Genomic DNA, 21,952 nt, shown 5'->3' with positions numbered 1-21,952 from the left:
AGTAATCCAAACCTGTCCAAACGCCGATATCCATGCACACCACACCTGCCAAGAGAACTCACACGTAACAAATAAGGGTTATACATTTTCAACATTTTTCTTATACAACACGCACATATTATCATTCTGTTGTAAGATTTCCAATCTACTTAGGCGATCCTTTGTATTGACTTTGCCTACCAACACAAACCAAACGAACAATATTTTTCAATTTATATCATGCGATTGATTTTTTTAATAGAATAATATATTAAATCTCATTATAGATAATTGATTCTCTTATGATTAATGTTATTATATTTAAATTACATTACATAATTATTTTTATTTAAATATTAATAAATTTACTTATTTAATATGTGATTTTTTTTCTAAAAATAACATCTATATATGATTGATTAATGAAAATATAAGAAAAAATTATAATAATTACTAAAATATTTATTTCAGTCATGATTTAAGCGTTAAACATATATATGAAAAACTTATGTATTATATATTTGTGCAAAAATAATTTAATCATTCATGAGAATAGTCATTTAATTATTAAATCATGTGTTAATATAAAAAATATATGAATTAGGTTGATTAAAAAGTTGTTGACAATTAATAATATTTTAATCGTTAAATATTAATGTGCATGTAATTAAATAAAATATATTTTTAAAAATAATTAAAAAGAAGTATGTATATTGAAACCGAAATGCGTCATACAAGCATGTTTGTCGTCAAAATACTATGCTTAAAAATAAAATATGATTGTTTAATGTAACTATTAATTTGAATCCAATTATACTGCTTTGTACTAACTCTTCTTTTTTTATTGGTTTGATCGGTGGTTTTGAATTTTGATACTTAGGTAAAGGGTAACTATTAAGAAAAAACCTTACCGCTTGTTGTGTTGCGTTATGAGTAAACAGTGAAACAGAAGGAGCGTTCCAATTGCCACGTGTCAAAATCAAGGTCGTCCGTTATCTTTATAAATAACCCCTCGTAAACCCAATCTAAAGAGAAGCTGCGGCTTCTGTGTGTTGTGGTTTAGGGAAGAAGCTGCGGCTGCCATAACGGCGGCGACTACGGTGATTCTTCTTTTCTTTCTCTCACTGCGCGGTCTCTAATTCGCTTGGTGCAGGTCGGGAACCGATCTTCCCGCGCGTAATGGATGCCGTTGGCGGCGGCGAATTTGGATCCCGCCTTGCATCAACTGAATCGGAGGCCACGGTGAAGATTCCGGTCGTTTTCCGGCGAGTTTCACTCGGATCTTTGCATCCTGCTTCAGTGCTTCTGCGACTAGTAATTTTATGGCTTTTCCGAATTACCGTTAATCAGATCCGAATTTTTTACTCACAGATTTTGGTTGTTTGATTTACTATTTGTGGAGAGCTGTCAATTAATGATGTAGATCCTGATGTTTGTTGTCTGAATCTAACGAAAAGATTTGAAGTTAGGTTTTCCGTAGATGGATTCAATTTTCGTTTGACTTTTTAACTTTTTCTTAAAATTTCTTGATATTGAACGGTAAATTGTGTGTGAATGTCAACGATTTGTTATTGTCTACTTTTCAGATTAAGGGAAGGAGGAAGAGAAGAATTACATAGTTTGTTTGAGGTTTTATGAAGTTATGCTTTGGTAGTTGAATGCATTCCATGGCAGCACTGTTTAGTGAGACGGATTCTTTTGCGTTGCTTTTGCTGAACCTTGTTTGTGATTGTTTGAAATTGCTTTGGGAGCAGTGTTTGAGCCTTGAGTTTATGAAGCATTTGTAGCTAAGTTGTGTGTCTTCTTGATTATTTAACTGTCAAACACTGGTTGATTGGCTTCTGAAACTAGAAAGGGGAAAAAAAGGTTGGGGAGGTCATAGACCTCACCGCATCAGAACCAATTGAAAGTGATTGTTTCGGTTTGTTTTGAGGTTCATTTAAAAGTTTGATCTATAAAGCAACGGGACTTTAATATCAAAGTTTGCTTAAGCACTTGTTCTTGGAAATACACATTCGTTTTTCCATTCTTGCGATGTTAATTGACAATTAACTGTATTTTTCCGTGCGCTGTTATCATGCCATTTTTGTTATTCGGTTATATTCTGATATCCCGTGATGTAGTGGTTGAGCTAAAAAGCAGCTAACAATTCTTGTAAAGTTATTATTATTATTATTATTATTATTCTCGGTTTTTGAAATTGGTCAAAATTGACCGTAATAGGTGCTTTGAGGTATCTTGTGTTTGCAATAGGTGCTTTGAGTTATCCGTCCTCCCAAGTGTAAGTTTAAAACTGTTACTTATTTCTATGATGATGGCCAAGCGTTTGATGGATACCTGCAAAGCTATCAATTAGAATGGTACCTAGTAAGTGTTCAGTTGCTGTTGTATCTTATTTATTCAAATATGTACCTACACTGGCTTATCTGCTTCTATTTTTTAGCAATTAATTTACTTTCATGTTAATTTTTTGGTAAAAAACTTGTTTGTTGCAAACTTCTGTAATGGTATTGCTGTGTATCTAGAACTAAGCAGTAATTGTGGATACTAAATGTCTAAATTACAAGAATTATGAGCTTGTGGCATATGATGGTTTGCTGATTCACATTCGAGCACAATATATCTTAATGCATAAACTCTGCAGTAGTGTTGTCAGACATTAGTATTACATATTGTGGAAACGACAAATTACCTTTTGTACTTCCACATGGCAATGTGGATTTTCTTCTCTTTGTTAATGCATACATTGTTAAACCCCTGTATGATTTATCTTATACCGAAGAAACTTATTTATAGTGATTCATTTTCTCCAAAATGATGAGCTGGAAGTTATTAACATCTACTATCTACTATATGCATAAAAAGGATAGTACAGAGTTGGTGTCCTATTCTTTTCTTCAAAATACCCTTCATATATTAGAATACCATTAATTAAGAGACCAAAGTACTTGTCATGTTGACCAATGCGTCATCTGTTAAAATTACACACATCGAGTTTGAAAAAGGGTGGATTAACACGTTAGTGCCTATTTAATCCACTAATATTTTACTATAAGAATAATGTTCTTTTAATTTTAATATATTTACTCATTGTAAAGCTTACTGAAAGTTTGTGTATGAAGTTCAATTATCTGCATGCTAGTCAAATGTGTGTACGTAATTCAAGAAAAAATGTGCTTCATCTATATTTTGAACCGGAAGCAAGTGATTTATGGCTAATTTGAGACATATCAATATGTAGACTCCATATTGGCTGAGGACTCGACTGGCTAAAGAATTATGTAATAAAGTAGTTTGATCTAGGCATTAAGCATGAAGTAAGGAATGTGTTCATTTCTGCTCCCCAAAATATATTTTTATTGCATCTAGAAGTTCCTATGTTTTAACTTGGCACTAGACTATTCTTGCTGCAAATGGAGTTAACCTCTTTGGATACTCAAGCAAAATGAGCAGTATACTTATGTTACCAGTTAATCCCATCTTTACTTTTCCTTAGCCATTGTCAAGTGTCAACCCTCATAATACTTTTCCTTGGCCATTGTCAAGTGTCAACCCTCATAAACTACATTAACATTTGGTGGTGTGTGACTATTCTATTTGGATTTCATATTCTATCAAAGGATGGTGAAGTGTGTTCTTTTATGGGACAAAATCAATATACAAAATATCTCTCTCTTTCGCATTGTTCATGAAATCTTTATCTCATACACAATGTGGTTCTCTGTTATAATCGCAAGACTGCAAACTGCGTTCATCCTGTCTTGTAGTCAGATGTATATTAGCTATTGGGCTTTAGTGCAGACATGGTTGTAGATGGTGAACAACTGGTGCAGGAAAAACAATACACTCTGCTTGTGCTTGGCTTTGAAGGATATCTGGTCAAATTTTAGGTTGAATTTTTCAGGTTGTTGATGGGGAATGCTTGTGATTTGTTCAAAAGTTTTGTTTTGCTGCAATTTTTGTAATTTTAGTCTTTGTAAATGTGGTTTGGCATTGGTGAAGACATCTATATGTATACATATATTAATCAAACCACCGCTATCGTGTTTTTGGTTTATTTCATTGTATTCCAAGTGCTTTTCATTTTGTTCAGTGTTAGATATATCCTTTGTATTTTTGTAGCTGTGTTGAGAAAGGGTTGGACCATTATAGCCATTGACTTGATTATTATTCTATTAGACTATTAGTATATGACTCTGCGGACCGATTTTTTTTCCCCCTCATGCTGGAATAGCTCGAATCGTGTTGCTGCTGGTAACTGCAGCGGATAGGATGATTTTCTTCTTCCCTATTTTGGCAACATGTTCTTATTTGAGTTCTAATTCCAACTTAGTTCGGTGATTTGTCCGTGCAATGCTAAATGCTTTTTAGTGCTTCTCTTATTTAGGAAGGTAACGTGGGATTTGTCCACTAAAATGTATTTCGTAATTTGAATAAGTAGATACGAATTCTTTTATGGATTTGGATGATGATGACATAGTGCATGAAATTCAGAGTAGTGTGATGGAATGCCTGGAAATTTTACTGTATTTATGGTACGCATATTTTTAAATCTTGCTTGTATAGATTCTTCCAGAAATTAAAGTATTTCTGTGGCAGTTGGTTCATCAATGGCTTTGTTCTATTTTCTTCATGGTTGGTTTGTGTATTGGAAAAATGCTAGGTGGCTAAGTTTTTGTAATCAAGTCTAATTTAATCTTCTCTTTTTTTTTTTCCCTCCTTTTTTTTAAACTAAAATTTCTTATTATTATTCTTTAAATTATTGAACTAATTTGATTAATTCTTTTTGGTCTACTAATTTGGTTAAACTTAATTATTAAAATAATTAGGCTATGTAATCGTATACACATTGTTTGATTAGTTTTTCTTTTATTTTTTGGTCCATAATCCACATCATTGATTAGTTTCGATTCTTTCATTTTCTTGGTTCTTTAGAATGAGTTTCGTATTTCTTTGACAATGTTTGGTGGGAAAATATGTGGCTTTTTCTTTTGGGTCGCAGGATTAAAAAGAGCTATTTTATTTTTGGTCCTGCGAAAAAGCGTTAATTAGTGATCCATACCAAGCTGCCGGGCTACTCTTTTTTTGGTTTGCACCAGCCACCAGGTATTCATCAAATCCGAAATCCAATGACTAATTTTTCGGATACTGCACAAATACAAAGTAGGCAATCTTTCTAAGCAAACAAGTTTAGTGCTCATTCTTTAGTCAGTATTAAATCTAAGAGAAATAGTTAAAGGACACAGACCATCGTCGAGCTAACTTGCGTTAGTAGCTGCCGGGGTTACTCTACTAGGGCTTTCTCATGTTTGGGCTATTCTACTAGGGCACGTTACATATTTGCTTATGCAGTAGGGAAGCCAGTCAGAAAAAAAAAAAGAATTAGATGAGGAAGCATATCACACAATGCCATCTTCAGACATTAATCAAATGACTTTGATTTGAATCATCCATCACTGATGCGGCGAACAACTGAGTTTCACATTGCAATATCGATCTTAAAAAAACTTGGAAACAACATGGCATGCGTTTCATCAGATCTTTGTAAGAAGCTGGCCTAAAGCTGCGTTTGGTTAATTTTTTTTCTCTCTGACGAAAATTAAGTTTTTTTATTTATTGAAAATTAATTTTTCACATACTTGTATAATTTTATCACATAACTTTTTTTAAAAGAAATTAGTTTTCATTACATATAAAGGTGATGTGTACGTATGGTGCATGTGTTATCCCCAAACACACACGCTATAAGTTAATTGCATGGCCCCCTAATGGTGGGGTTGACAATATTCATATATATGGATGTTCTTAAGCCAAGAGTCTTAAATTTGTTTCTTTGCGAGCAGATACAGATTTTGATAGTGATTAGTGAGTGAGTGATGAGTGATAGGCATAGTAGGAATAGGAGTATAGGAAAAGCTTCATTTGGTGCTTGTTTCGAAAGGGGACAAAGTAGATACAGCCGCTCCAAATATTCTTAACAGCCTATCAAAGCATTATTGAGATTAATGAGTTAGTGAGTGATGAATCATTGCCCTCTCTCTTCTCTCTATTTCTTCTGCTTGGTGGTCCTTACTCTCTTAAATGCCATTAAGTACTTCATTGTCTACCTACAATTGCTAATCACCCTAAGTTTTCCCCCTATATATAATATGGCTAAATACTATTATGTAGTTGATCTAGTTAATAACGAACAATATATGAGGGATTTGATTACCATGACTAATTGTTGATATGATTATAGTTTTAGTTGATGAGTGTGAATATTTTTATTATTGACAAATTTTTGGTTCTCAAAATTCTCTCAATGATAATATGTATGTTTGGGTTTGTGTTTCTCTAAATAACCATAATAAATTATGTTTCTTTGCATGTATGTGGTGGATCTAGAGATAACTATTAAACAAGGTGCTCAATGATGAACGTTGAGATTTATTTTCTTATGTAAAACAGTTGATTTGTCTTTTGTTATGATTCTGCTTCTCCAATGTGAATTTAGACTATCTATTTTAATATAGAGTTGTTTTCAAGTTGACTCGATTAAGCTTGATATAAAAGAGTTTTTTTTATTTAGGTAGTATTTTTTTAGAAATTGAAACTGAAACTAGAAGATTGAGGCTTAGACATATTTTGTAACTAGAGATTTAAACTAGAATTTTAGTTTTGAAATACAAAAATTTTAGTGCCTTCAGTATTTTTAAAAAGCGAAAACATAAAAAACTGAAATTTTTAATAGAAAATGAGGGATGAAACTTTTAATAATGTTTTTTTAATAACTAAGAGTATTTTAGTAAATATTTTTATTTTATCGTCAAATATATTTTAAACTAAATGAGATACTAAAATATAATTCAGTCTTATATATTTTACACCAAACATAATATATAGATCTAATTTAATTTTAGTGTTTTCATTTCTATTTTTTAGAATCTATCTCCCTTTCGAATGTAACTTTACATAATAGAAGTGATGAAGTGTAGCTTGCAACTTTTCAAGAATTTGAATAGTTAGTTTTATCCCAATTATTTTTAAGAGTGTTAAGCTTTGAGCTACAGGATTTTTTGTTAGGCTTGCAGGTGTGCTAAAGAAAGAATTTAGATAAATTATTGTTAAAATAAACTCAATACAAGTCTAATAAATTACTAGTAACTATTTTCTTATAAATATGCAAAATAGTAGAGTGATTTTTCTGAAATTCTGATTTTGTTGTGTCATCCTTGACTTATCTTTATCTTCTTATGTGTCTCCAATAATAATAAATACAATGACCGATAAATACATCAAAATGGGTGATTTATTCCAGGGAAAAATATATGAAACTAAGAGGTTATTAGCCAAAAGTTAAATAAAATCACATTAATTTATATTAATAATTAATTTTAAATTTATGGAATTCAAAATTTAAAAAATTTAAAATTAATTAAATAAATCTAATTAAAACCTATAAAAGCTTTTATCTTCTCTCTCATATTAACATACCCACCTCCAACAATTACACACACAGATCTCTCTTTGTCACCGATAAAACCTTTTCCTCTTCTCTCCTCAACCACCTCATTCAAACACTATCTACCCTCAACCGCGGTGTCACTCGCAAGAACACTCGCAAGAACACGTTCGAAGCAGTTGAAAGCTCCATAAAAGAAAGCTAGCTGTTAGGGCAGTGAGAATAAGAACTGGATTTGACTAACACTCCTCTCATGATTGATTATTTGTTGCTAACATAGCTTATTCTCTTGAATCCACAGGCTCTTGAGGATTATGGTGCGGTTCATGAGCTAAATTATCGGTGAGTGCAACTGCTTGTTGCTTATCATGAGCCGTATAATCAGATTGATGCCTACAGGGAAGCCGATATCGACATGTTCCCAAAATATGATAAGTTTCGAGATGGTTATGGCAGCATTGAAAACTATGGTGATTGAGGATATGATAAATCTACCAGGTTTGGAGGACATGACCGTGATGATTATGCATATGATGACTATGGCTACAAGTCCGTGCTTCTCATCATCGTAGGGAGGATAGCCACAAGGATAGCTACGAGAGAGATTATAAAAAAATATTCATTTAATATAAAAAAAGGTGGATTCTATGGTGTAGAAAGAAAATTATTTCTACATGTGTAGAAGGATAGGTGTCAATGCATTAGTAGTTTATGTTGATGGTTCTTAGATGGGGAAGAATTAATTAGAGTACACAATTGTTGATTTATTGGACCCACAAAAAAAAGAGAGTGTGTGACATTATATGTGTGTCATAAAGACAATTTATTAGGTTTTTTTATTTTAATAAATTAAATAAATATTTTATTTATTAAAATAAATAATTTAAAAAATTATTACCATGTAGACGAGATATATGTATTTATAAATATAAAAATATATTTTATAAAAATAATAAAAATATTAATAATTTAAATTAGACCAAACTCTTAAAAATAGAACATTTCAATTAATATGGAAGGTGAACGATCTTAACCGTACTACGTCCATCCACCGGGGTTTTTTATTAGAATTTACACTAAATCAATTCAAATAATAATAAGGGGGGATTCGAATCCCCAACACTTGCTTAAGCAAATTAGTGAGCTAATCACTAGACCAAGTTCATTAATTAATTAGTTAAAACCACCTATTTCTTCTATTATTTTGAAACTGCTCATCTTTCTTATTATTTGAAATATTATATTTTTAAGAGTTTGATTTAATTTAAATTATTGATATTTTTTATTATTTTCAAAAATTATATTAATATTTTATTTTTGTCTAAAACATTTTATATCGTTCTAATTTAGTCTTTTGTTCAAAGTTAAATATTTTCTTCTAAAAAATGGGATACCTTTAATAATAGTAAATTATCAATTCAATTTATAAATTAAAACATGTAAAATATTAAAAATATAAAAATAATTAGTAATATATTTAGGACATATAATTATAAAAACAAATTAAATTTATTAATAATAGTAAATTATCAATTCAATTTATAAATTAAAACATGTAAAATATTAAAAATATAAAAATAATTAGTAATATATTTAGGACATATAATTATAAAAACAAATTAAATTTGTTAACCACAGTAAATGAATAGTAATTACCTATTACTTAAATTATATATTTTTTCGTTTTTAATAGTAATAATTTTAAGAGTGAAAGTAAGTTAGTCTCCAAATCTTTTTCTTTTTCAAATTCTATGAAAAATATTTTGGTTAATATTAAAAAAATATTTTTTTTTTCAAATTTTTTTTCATCTAATGGACTTAATTCTAATTTGATTAGTGATATACATATTTATTAACAATAAATCAAATAATATGTGGGAATTTTTTATTTTAATAAATTAAATAAATATTTTATTTTCTGAAATAAATAATTTTAAAAATTATTAGGAAAATACATAAGCATCTCTTATCTTGTTTATACTGTAAACGAGATAATTTTATCCGTATTGAGATATGTGTATTTTTTCAATTTTCATATATCTCCTTACTGTAAACGAGATATATGTATTTGTAAATATAAAAATATAATTTTTGAAAATAATAAAAAATATTAATAATTTAAATTAAATCAAACTCTTAAAAATAGAATATTTCAAATAATAAGAAAGATGAGCAGTTTCAAATAATAGAAAAGATGAGCAGTTTCAAAATAATAGAAGAAATAGGCGGTTTTAACTAACTAATTAATGAACTTGGTCTAGTAGTTAGCTCACTAATTTGCTTAAGCAAGTGTTGGGGATTCGAATCCCGCCTTATTATTATTTGAACTGATTTAGTGTAAATTCTAATAAAAAACGCCGGTGGATGGACGTAGTACGGTTAAGATCGTCTACCTTCCATATTAATTGAATGTTCTATTTTTAAGAGTTTGGTCTAGTTTAAATTATTAATATTTTTATTATTTTTATAAAATATATTTTTATATTTATAAATACATATATCTCGTCTACATGGTAATAATTTTTTAAATTATTTATTTTAATAAATAAAATATTTATTCAATTTATTAAAATAAAAAAACCTAATAAGTTGTCTTTATGACACATATATAATGTCACACACTCTTTTTTTTTTGTGGGTCCAATGAATCAATACTTGTGTACTCTAATTAATTCTTCCCCATCCAAAAGCCATCAACATAAACTGCTAATGCATTGACACATATCCTTCTATACATGTAGAAATAATTTCCTTTCTACACCATAGAATCCACCATAAAAAAAACATCATAACACTTAACAAAAGAAACATCTAATTATATTTTAGCAAAAATAATTAAATATTTATAAATTAAAAAATATAAAATTCTTAAAGAAATAGAGATATTCACATTTGCAATACAAAAAAATTCGAAAAATATATAAAAGAACATTCATAAAAAAACATCCATATATATTAATTCATAGACATTTTAGATTCATCCAAAAATATTTGATTAATTTTTAGTTAATACCTCTTTGGCTCTCTAACATTGCTCTTTATTCCATTATGTTTTGTTTTAGTGACTAAAGATCCTCACATATGCATCTTTGGTTAAAGAGTGGTGATACTTCTTTTTAATATTTGTATTTTTTTTCATTGAATTAAAAAATGAACAATTTTATATCAATTATATTTTTGTATGCAAGACTACTGCAATAGTTTTTTTTTTTTTTTTACTATGAATAGTACATCAATTCATCATACCTTATATATACTACATTTCAATCTTTATTATTAAGATTTGAACCCTCTTAATTTTATTGTTTAACTTCTTATCTAATTATACTTTGAGTTTATCTAATTTGTGCTTTAAGAACATAGGTTAAAATTATAAATTAATTTTTTTATTAAAAATATAAAAAATTTAAATTTTCAAAGTATTTATTTTATATTTATTAAAAATTTTATTTAAAATTTTTTACTAATAATAATTTTATTATGTATTATAAAAAATATGGTAGCAGAATTTTTTTTTATGTTGCTCTCTTTCGAACAAAAGTTTTAGCTCCCGACTCTGGTTAATTACTTTTGAGTGTCTTTTAAGCTTTGTAATTAAAGTTTGGCAATTACAGTATTTTCAACAATACCACAATTTTTCTCCCATCTTAAAAATTCTTATTATGTACTGTGTAATTTTTTCAATTTCTCACATTACAGTGGTATACATAGTTCTCAATTTCTCGCTTCGGAAGCATACATACGAGGGGTATATATAGATCCTACTAATATTATTAAGTGTAATATTTTATAATATAATATTTTTTTTATCATATATATGTTTTCTTTATTCTACACAAAAAATATATAATGAAAAATTATAGTTGACAATAGCAGAAGATTTATTCCCCAATCCCCAGGGTATATGCCATTGCTGGTTGATGTGAATACAAGACAAATAAGGACAAATTAAGAGACAGTGGCCCTTAGTATCGGCACGTTTATTGGCCCTCAAATTAGGGGAATTAGGTTAAAAAATAACACTGAAGTGTATGTACACTAAAATTAGTTATTAAAATCGTTATTAATATAAATTTATACCAATAGTCGATTTTAAATTATACATATATATAAATATACATTAAAAATAATTAAATTATATATATATTTATATATAAATATATTAGTAGCTGATTTTAATGATTAATTTTAGTGTATAAATAATATTTTTAAAAAAATAATGTATGCATGCAGCCACATACATCACTCGCATATGCATGCTTAATTGTGTTATGGCTCACAGGTTTTGACAAATTATTTTTCTATCATATATATAATAAACCATGCGTTAAGTTTGAATTCTGAACGTTCTTCTTTTAAATCCTACTCATTCGTTAGAATTGTCTACCTAAAAATTATTTATTTATTAATGTCTTGTATTTCATAACGTTTAGGTTGGTTTCTTGCATGTGAATCTAGCTTGTTTATTTATTAATTGTTGAGTTAATTCTAAGTCAATATCAGTCATGTGACCAACTCCAAACAATTTGATAATAATCAGATGGAAAACCCTTAAGACATTAATTGGATATATGTTTGTATCTCATTTATACTATTCTAGTTAATTATTTTAACTCACTTCATATACAATTTGAAATTTGAAATTATATCCATTAAATGTTTTGCCCCATTCTCTCTGAGTGAAACTCAATGTTTAGTTGTTGGTATCACTTATCACTTGAATACTTGATTCACTTCATTTGGTAAGTTAAAGTATACTTTTTTTTTTCTAATATTTTGAAAAATTTTAAAAATATTTTTAATGTTTAATTTGTTTTAATTGTATTTCTAACATTATAAATATATTTTAACTATGCCATTGAGTGTTAGTACTATTAATAGAAATATTGACATATTTACTAATACGTAAAACTATTAGTTGACGTACACTACATTATTATATCTTGTCTCACTTAAAAATAAGAGTAGACTAAACTATTAAAGATAAAACTAAAACAAATTAAAAAAATTAAAATAAAATGTAAAAGCTAATGAAAAAAAAAAGTATTTACAATTTTGTAATTTTTTTAAAATAAATTTATATTAGTAACACCATTAAAATATATTATTTTTATTGAGATTCAATTTAATTATATAATAATGTTTTTTATTAAAAATAAAAATTAAAATAAGTATCACATATACTTATTAGTAAATTATATAAAAATAAATTTTAAAGCGTATCATGTTTTTCATATAAAGATAACTTAGATATATTTTTTATATAATTTTTTAACAAATATGTAACTATAGTAAATAACTAAGTACTATATATTATTCAGAAATATGTTCATAAAAAAGGACTCTCATAAACAAATATAGCTCCAAATGTTATTCAAAGGAAAAAAAAATCATCATCAATTTCAAATTTATTCATTTATTATATACACAATTCGCTAGTTTGGTAAATAATTTAGTTTCTTATTAAATTATAAAATTACTATGAAGATGTCCCATTAAATCTTCATGGAAGACAATTTTTTATTTGGCAATAAATATTCAATATTTGAAAAATTCAATAAAATATCAAATAAAATTAACAAACAATTTTTTTTATTCAAAAATTATTATATTCTTTTAATTTTTAAATAAAGACAAATATTTTAATATTTGATTTTCTTTAAAAGATAAGATATATATGTAAATTTTACTCATTTAAAAATTTAAAATATGACTAAAAAAATAAATTACTAAATCATTAATCTATTTTTCTGAAAGAATATCAGCTACACTATACAAATGAAATTTAAAATCGAACTATTAGTAATGATTAATGAATTAATGAATGCATAGAGATAGCTAGAGTGATATATAGGTTAGTAATAATTTATTGAATTTGAAATGCAAGACCATGATTATGATATTTTACTTTGAACCAAATGAAATGACAGAGCGCTATCCCATGGGCCCCACCCTACCATCGTCCCCTCTGAACTAATCCCTCACGCAATCTACACCGTTTGACTCACTTGGACCACTATTTTCAACGGTCAAGATTCACTTACTGCTGAGGAGCCTTCTTCACTCTTCACTCTCCTCTTCTTTTTCTTTCTCCCTCTCTCTCCCTCTCTCCCTTCTTCAACGACTCTCTCTCTCTCTCTCTCTCTCTCTCTCTCTCATTTTTCGTGCTATTAAAATCAACACACGCCTTTTTTTTTTCCAATTCCAACCAGCTTTGTTCCACCATTGTTTACTCGCCTTCTACAATCAACAATGCTATGCTAGGTTTCGTTCTCTCAGGTTTGTTCATTTCTTTTGCCTCTTTCTAATTTACACTGTTTTAGGTTCAGTTATTGTTAGCTTTCTCATGCGTCGCAAGGGATTGTTTGTTTCAGCTGAAAAGAGAAGGGAAAAAATGCCACTTTTTCTTCTGGTATCTTTGTTAAGGGACCCGAAAAAGGGTGGAATTTGTGTGACCCATGGTTTAGACTCCATTGATTTGCTTTATGACGGTTTGATTTGTGGTTTTGAACTTTTGACCAACTCTGCTTCAAAAAGGTTACTAATGTTAGTAACCTTTTGCTCCAACAACACTTTTATTTTTATTTTTTTTCTTTCTATGTTTCCTTTCTTTAGTCTTTACAACCAAAGTGTAATTAATTAGTAATTACTAATTAGTAACTACAACTAAATAATTAAATTTCAGTTTAATCTAATAATCATCCCATAATGTATCATAATTATACATCATAACTTGGCTAATATAACGTGATTGAGTATGCATTATTGGATTCATGAGTAAAATTTGTGATCATGTAGTGGAATTTGATTTTATTTGATTTATTTTGAAACCCGGGTGCTGTGGGAATTATTTCAAGCGTGACTTTGTCTGTGAAATTTAATGCTGAGGGAATACTATGACATGGTGGCCCATGATGCCAATGCCATTGTGCTTGTACCCTGACTGATTAATACTCAATTAACTTCCATATTATGAACAATATTATATCTAATTTGATGAAAAATTTGTTTGAGAATTGAGGGTGAGTAATGGTATTTGGTACAGTGTTGGGTGAAGGGGTCAGAGGAAGAGTTATTGAAGCTAGACTGAGTCAGTGACCTTGTCTTGCTTATTATACAAAGACCGTGGGATAAGATGGGCAACAAGGAAAGAGGGATCTTCACCATGAGAAACAAACTTGCTTGCTGCTCTAGACAATGGAAAATTAGCATTGATTTTGATGACCAACAAAGTAAGTTCATACTCTCTTGCATACTCTAATAAGTAATAACTCACTTGTTTATTTATTCATTTTTGTTTTGTTTTTTTGTTTTTTTAGGTATTTATAATATAACACATTATAACACTTCGATTAATTAGTACATGAGTTTCTTATTGTAGTCTTTAACATTAAAGACATGTAAAGAGAGTTGTGGGGTCCACTACCTGCCGATACCTCTGTCTCACAATGCCTCTCCCATGTTACATTATAAGAGACTTAAAATAATTTCATGACTAAGCTAGTTTTCTAAAATGGAAGTAAGAAATTATTACGTCTCTGCCGTGGTATATATTTCTCTGAATCTTCCCTAAAATAAAAGCAACCAACCCATTGATCAGATTTAAATGTTTTTCAAGGTTCAAGCAGGCAATGTATGTTTATCCATTTATTTTTATTATCTCTCATCAACAATAGTAAGAAAGCAATATTTGAATTTGAAATCAATATCTACAATTTCATGCGGCCAGTAAGTTATTTATTCATGATACTATATTACTATATTCCTAGCTAGTATAGGTTTAGTGTTCACTTGATTGCAGGGCTTGTTAAGTTATTAATTAATCAAACTTGTCACAGCCTCGTATATAATAAATTTCACTCCTTCTCTATCTGCTGTAAGTTGTAACACCACCTTTTTAATAAATTGAGATCATAATATATATTATCGAAATTAATTAAGCGAATGAATCTAGTCTTCAACCGTGATCCTAAATAGTTAATTAGTTGTACTCTTCCACTCAGAGTAGGTAAATTTGACTTTGAGGACACTTCCTCATTTTCTAATTGTATAGCTTGACCAGTTATTACCATACAGTTCTTTCAATTATTTAAAGCTAACGAGTTTAACTGTAGATCTTCACCTACTCCATTCAATATAATTTTTCTTGATCCTGAAATTTCAGCCAAGTGTAGAAATTAGGATCTTTACGTTGGGAGCCTTTTATTCTTTCTCATACATTTTTATTTGGTTTGAAGAAAGGGAAGGGGACCAATTTATATTTGATATTCCCACAACGGCGAGGTTTCTCTATCAAAATTTCCCTGAGGCAAATGGTGGCACCCCACAATTTCAAACCGTTTGCTTCGATCCATTATTTCAGATTGTGACATGGCTCCTCTTATTGTTTGAGATAAGAACAATCACAAGAGTCATGCTGCCATGGTGAAAATAGAACAAAGAAAACGAAACTGCTATAGTAGTGCAGAAGCGTTTGTTTACACGAATTTGGATCATCAAAGGAGATAAAGTGATGGGTTAATCGTTTGTAACTTTCATAAAATGTGTTCTCATTATCTTAATTTAAAAATATTTAACTTTTTAATTTACTATTTTACCAATTTTTTCATTTTAGAGGATCTTGATCCAAATGAAAGGTAGCATTTTTGTGTTTCTAATTAAGTTGGGTACTGTATTTATTTTTTTATTGTTTGTGTCCCTAAAGTAATGAAAATATTGATTGTGAAAAGTCTAATGACCGACATGTAGGTGTGGCATGGGGCCCAGGATAGTGTTGTTAATTAGACGCAACTACTATCTACTTTTCTTTCTTTCTTTCTTTCTCTGCCTTTGATTCTGACAAACTGAAGTAAGTAAATGAGGTTCGGAGTGGGGACGCACCACTCATTGCCCTACTATTCTTCTCTCTTGTTCTTTCCTTTGGTCTTTCTACTATGGATTTTAGGGGATTCTTTCTTTCTTTCTTTTCATCTGTTTGGCTTCAACTGCATGAGCTTTTGTTGTTTCTATCCTGTCATTATTGTCACCCGAAACTTCTCACTTCCATTTGGAATCTTTGTCCTACATGCATAAATCCCGGGTTATGCATGTTGCTGAACAACTTTCATCTGCTCCTAACTAGAGACAAATGAAACCAAATATTGGGTATTATCTTAAGTGTACTTAATTTTAATTTACCCTATGTTATAAATCGTGAAGTGTCTCTAATTTTTCATAATGATTAAAAAAAAAACATAAATGCCATGGAAACAATCTATTTAGATAACTATACATCTACACTAACAAGTACACTAAAAAATAATAGAGATATGTATTTTATGGAACTTATATCAAGTTCTTAATTAGTATAGTAGTCAAAATCCGTTGTTTATGTATCACTTTTGTTTCAAAAAATTTCCTAACTTTCTAATAAATCTTCCAAAAACAAACTACCTATCTTATATCCCTCTCCATTGTCTCTTTGTATTCTCAACTCTAGTGTTCTATGTCCAAAATGATTATTATTTTTGTTGAAGACGTAAAGAGTCGTTGATAAATAGTTGCATGTGACTACGTGCTTGGTGCTTATGATGTAAAACATGCAAGGTTCTGAACAGATTTGACAGATGGGGAAGTGATGGCTATGCCCTTATCTGTTTGTCTCATGTGCGAATACTTTGATGGGTAAATTTATATTTATTTTTTATAACTTTGATGTGTAAATACCGTTGCATTATTGCTTGCGACAATATAGTGGTTGGAAAAATATATGGATTTTGGCTAGCCAGCATAACATGTAATCTAGTCAATCTTGATATAGGTTGCCTTATAAAATTTACATGAACTTGGAGGTAACAATAATCGTGTGTCAGAGAAGTGAGGGAATCTGAATTATTCATTCTCCATGATAGAATTAACTCTATCCAACCACTTGTCAAGGCTCTTTTTGTCTTCTATTGGGAGATCTATACTTTATTAGTGCTATTTCTTAGATGTATCGTGCTACTAGCTAATGAAATTATAAATAATTCAGATTTCTATTTCTAATGTACCAATTAATTATATTCATGTAATGTAGTTATTCTAATACCAGAGTCCTAATTGTTTAAAAAAATGCTATGTAACGTTTGGCTTTATGCCTGCATTGCATGCATACTTGTCTAGCAGCAGAGAATATATTCCTGTATTATTTCAACATTGACAGCAAGGCCTTTTTTATGTTCTAAATCTTTTAACTACATTGTTAATTTTCAATCCTAAGTATAACAACTGCTTGGAATCACAGTTTTTAATGAATTTAGAACGAAATCTTTTTCAGGGATAATGACGTATAATGGACTTGAGAGTTGCATTCTAAATAATCAGTCATATGAAGATGAAAGCAGAACAAGCAGAGGAGATGGATGCATAACTGATTCATTTGAAGATGATGATTCCACTACTTGCTCGTCCAGCAAAGATGCTTTTGGATCATTCTCTTCGAAATGCTTAACAATGAAAAGGGATGAGCAAGAAGTATGGGAACTCGCGGAAAGTCCTCAGCACTTTTATGCCAAAGAGAAACCTTCTTATGCTATCCAATATTCGGATGTGGAAGCCATGAAGGAAAAATTTTCAAAGCTGTTGTTAGGTGAAGATGTCACAGGGGGAACCAAGGGACTCAACACAGCTTTGGCGCTGTCGAATGCCATCACAAACCTAGCAGGTCTGCCCCGAGTTCATATGAATAATTAATAATCACATCACAATTCTGCTTGAGTTAGGTAGAACCACTTGCCAGCAAAACTCTTCATTCTGGGTTTTAACACAGCCGCAGACAGAAGGATTGGCTAGTTAATGCTTCTTATGTCAATTGTCAAAAATACAAAAATAAAATAAAAATATTATAAACCATATATTGAATTTAAACCATAGAACTTAACTTAAGTACATGGCTGTTGCTCATTCATTAATAATTTCTATTCTGGTTTCCTTTTTAAGCCAATCTAAGTGCTTACTTAATGAACCTATGCAGTGACAATTTTTGGTGAGCTTTGGAAATTGGAACCTCTATCTGAAGAAAGGAAGAGCAAATGGAGAAGAGAAATGGACTGGTTACTGTCTCCTACCAACTACATGGTTGAGCTAGTACCTGCGAAGCAAAGTGGTGCCAATGGAGGGATGTTTGAGGTATAATATATTTAAGCATGATGGTAAAGATTGTAATTTTTCTTTTCGTATAATGCGTTATATTGAATTTAGTGAGTGATCTCTTTTATTCAGATTATGACCCCGAAAGCACGCGCAGACATCCACATGAACCTTCCAGCACTTCAGAAGTTGGACTCCATGCTTATTGTATGTCATCTCTTTATTGTCATCCATTGACCTTGGACTTAAAATTTCAAATGACTTACCAAGACTTCTATTTGTGTTTTGGTGTTTTCCAATGTACAGGAGGCACTAGATTCGATGGTAGATACTGAATTCTGGTATGCAGAGGGAGGAAGCAGGGCCGAAGGGAGGAGCACGAGTTCACAGCAAAGCAAAAGGTGGTGGCTTCCGTCACCCCAAGTTCCAAGAACCGGCCTTTCGGACACTGCAAGGAAGAGGCTGCTTCATCAGGGAAGGGTGCTACGTCAAGTGTTCAAGGCTGCCAAATCTATCAATGAAAATGTGCTGCATGAGATGCCTGTGCCAGATATTATTAAGGATGCACTTGCAAAGGTGAAAATCTAGTGATACATTTTCAAGAAATTTCAATGCTGTTAGAGTACGTTGCCTTGTAACTAAATCTGCTTGATGTCTTCTTTGTCACAGTCTGGAAAGGCAAACCTTGGACAGGAACTTTACAAGGTTTTGACAGCTGAATCAAGCTCTCCAGAAGATATGCTTAAATCCCTGAATCTAAAATCTGAGCATTACGCCCTTGACACCATTAACAAATTGGAAGCTGCTATGTTCTCATGGAAACAGAGAATTGCAGAACAACTTAATGGCAAATCCCCAGTTAGAACTTCATGGTCTTTTGGGAAAGACTCTATGTCAGAGGTTGATAAAATGGAGTTATTATTAGAACGGGCAGAAACACTTTTGCAGCTGATTAAACTCAGATATCCAAACCTTCCTCAAACATTTCTTGATGCTACTAAAGTTCAATATGGCAAGGTGAGTTTTGTACTATTAGTAGTGTAGAAATCAAGCTGCAATCTTTTTGTATTTTGGTTTTATCTGCTTCACTCACAGCCCTGCCTATGTGTTTGTTCCAAAAATACTTTGAACAAGTCAATGCCATATACAGTTTCAAGCCAAAAAAAAATAAAAAATAAAAAAGAGAGAAAACAATTGAAAAGAAAAGTAAAAGCATCCAATTTATTGCGGGCCGGAAGCTTATCCTATTACCCTTATTGTGATGTAAAAATGAAAATACAAAATAAGAACAAAAAGACAGGATTTTCTGTGAAGTTTCTTGAAAAAGAAAAGCAAAAAAACAAGAACTATATAACCTTTGTCTGTGTCTACTTATGTAGGACATTGGGCAGTCCATTTTGGAGGCTTATTCCAGAGTTCTTGGAAACTTAGCCTTCAGCATCCTCTCTAGAATTGGAGATATACTGCAAGAAGATTCTCTAAGCAATCCTAACTCACCAGCGACCTCAATCTGCTCCCCAGCATTGACGAACCTCTCCGAAGCATGGGTGGTTGGTTCACATATCAGGCACTCCTTACTTGATAGGATGAACAAATTGGATCATCAGTACTGCGAATCGAGTTGTGGCAGTACTTCTGATATAGAATTCTCATCAATTGATGCCAAGTCCAGCTCAGTATCGGCTACTCCTAGTCGGAGCCGAGTTTGGTGCATTGGCAGGGAAGCTTGTGCAAGTATTTCTGCTCAAAATTCCCCATAGCAGTGGCTTTCCATAGCCATCCTTTGTAAATCTTACTATATAAACTTGGTAAAAATAGAAGCAAACTAGTAGGTTTGCCTTCTCGTAAATTTTGGATGGTTTTATAGTTAACTTTGCACAATCCTAGTCGTAGGTTGTTTCTGTATATTGTTGAGTTTCATGTGTATGACTTGACAATTGAATATTTATATATCATACCCAAGTTTCAGAATTCACAAATTAGTTAGTGATTTGAGCTTCAATATTTGTTAACATTTGACAAGTTCAAATTTCAACAACCTGAAATTCAAGAGGAATCTGGGTATGTTTATTCAAATGTCAATATTTGTTAATATTTGTTCAAATTAGTTCACATGCTATAGTTATGGTTTCAATATAAGCATAACAAAGCAAAAGGTAAAATGTAATAATTATCACATAACTTCAGAGAGAAAAAGTTTAGTTTACTCTTACAGAATGAAAATTACACATAGAATTATTGAAAAAAGGTAAAAATCTAAAATGAAAAAGCTTTCTTGGAGGCCGGACTTAGAAGATGAGCAGAAAGAAAGACAATCAAAAGTAGCAATAGAAAGATAAAATCACTCAAGTAGAAGCAATAGTTTGAGTTGGTTCCTCAGCCTCCATTAAGCTATCAGAACCAATAGTAGTTTTTATCAGATTCAGTTCCTGTATGACATGAACCATACTCATCCTTCTATTTGGTGAATCCACTGAACAAGCAAGTCCAACCCTAGAGAGTGAAAGCAAACAATTCTCTGCATTAGCATGCATAAGGCCTATTAGGTCCTCATCAATTCTTGTTGCAGCTTGTTTTGATTCCTCATGTAATATAGTTAGATCCAAAATGTTCAAAATGTCATGTGGAAGTGACATTTCGACATAACTACGAAGATCGTAACCATCTTTGAACATTTCATCTGTTGGTCTTTTTCCGGTTAACATTTCTAAAATTAGAAATCCAAAACTATACATATCACCTTCAATTGACACCTTAGAACCCATTCCATACTCTGAAATGCAAAGTTAAAGTTATTATCTTGAAGCTGTATATATAAAACATGAAGGTTCAGGTTACTATAAGGTTTCAAAATTGTGTGATACCTGAAGGAGCATAACCAATAGTTCCCTTTAGTCCAATTATACTACTTTCAATATGAGACACTCCAATGGTTGAAAGCAACCTTGCTAAGCCAAAATCACTGACATGAGCTACCATGGAATTGTCAAGAAGAACATTGCTTGGCTTTAAATCACAATGAAGGGCACTACTACTAGTGTTTGGGACAAAACATGGTAAGCTTATAAAAGTAGTGACAAAATATGGGTAAAACAAAAGAGAAAGACTGCCTCATATGCATGGTTGAGGAACAAGAAGCCTTTTTTTAGTGGGTTTTCTTTTGTTTGTATATATGAAGCCACAAGAAGAGAAGCACATGTTTCTTCCTTAATTCTATTACTGCTAGGACTTAAATACTAGAGTCTCAAGGTAATGAACACACATATTACACCTCAAAATATTGTTGCTATAATCAAGAGTCAAGTAGATTATTAATCTCGCCGATGTGTGACTATGGAAAGAGAAGAGACAAGACCATGCTACATAATGAAGATTTTTCAAATATCCATAACAATTTCATGAAAAAAATCGAATTAAAAA

The 21,952-nt window shown here is 30.6% G+C and overlaps 2 protein-coding genes and 1 long non-coding RNA gene across 4 annotated transcripts; 2 read left to right on the top strand and 1 right to left on the bottom strand.

Moving 5' to 3' along the window:
• The first annotated feature begins 1,004 nt into the window (after positions 1–1,004).
• On the top strand, positions 1,005–4,036 carry LOC112800181 (uncharacterized). The gene is made up of 2 exons (XR_003201342.3): positions 1,005–1,293; positions 1,566–4,036. It is a non-coding gene; the product is annotated as an uncharacterized lncRNA (long non-coding RNA).
• A 9,264-nt stretch (positions 4,037–13,300) lies between these two features.
• Positions 13,301–20,636, top strand: LOC112800178 (rop guanine nucleotide exchange factor 14-like). 2 transcript variants are annotated; one of them, XM_072196268.1, is made up of 9 exons: positions 13,536–13,702; positions 14,469–14,655; positions 15,661–17,086; positions 17,721–18,107; positions 18,417–18,571; positions 18,665–18,739; positions 18,839–19,108; positions 19,202–19,549; positions 19,912–20,636. In XM_072196268.1, the coding sequence occupies exons 3-9, from the start codon at positions 17,083–17,085 to the stop codon at positions 20,290–20,292; spliced, it is 1,620 nt and encodes a 539-aa protein (XP_072052369.1). In that variant the 5' UTR covers positions 13,536–13,702; positions 14,469–14,655; positions 15,661–17,082; the 3' UTR covers positions 20,293–20,636. The 2 variants fall into 2 exon arrangements, with proteins under 2 accessions (XP_025698096.1, XP_072052369.1); XM_025842311.3 differs by lacking the exon at positions 15,661–17,086 and having other exon boundaries at positions 13,301–13,702.
• Positions 20,637–20,689: 53 nt separating this feature from the next.
• Positions 20,690–21,665, bottom strand: LOC112800180 (putative receptor-like protein kinase At3g47110). Its single transcript, XM_025842316.3, has 2 exons — positions 21,397–21,665; positions 20,690–21,305 (listed from the first exon to the last, which is right to left on the bottom strand). Exons 1-2 carry the CDS (start codon positions 21,509–21,511, stop codon positions 20,878–20,880), a joined length of 543 nt encoding a protein of 180 aa, XP_025698101.1. The 5' UTR covers positions 21,512–21,665; the 3' UTR covers positions 20,690–20,877.
• Positions 21,666–21,952: the final 287 nt, after the last annotated feature.

The sequence above is a fragment of the Arachis hypogaea genome, chromosome 5 (genome assembly GCF_003086295.3).
Source record: "Arachis hypogaea cultivar Tifrunner chromosome 5, arahy.Tifrunner.gnm2.J5K5, whole genome shotgun sequence".
In the NCBI taxonomy this organism is placed as follows: domain Eukaryota; kingdom Viridiplantae; phylum Streptophyta; class Magnoliopsida; order Fabales; family Fabaceae; genus Arachis; species Arachis hypogaea.
The sequence above is the reverse complement of the archived record's forward strand: the minus strand, read 5'-3'. Positions and strand labels throughout refer to the sequence as shown.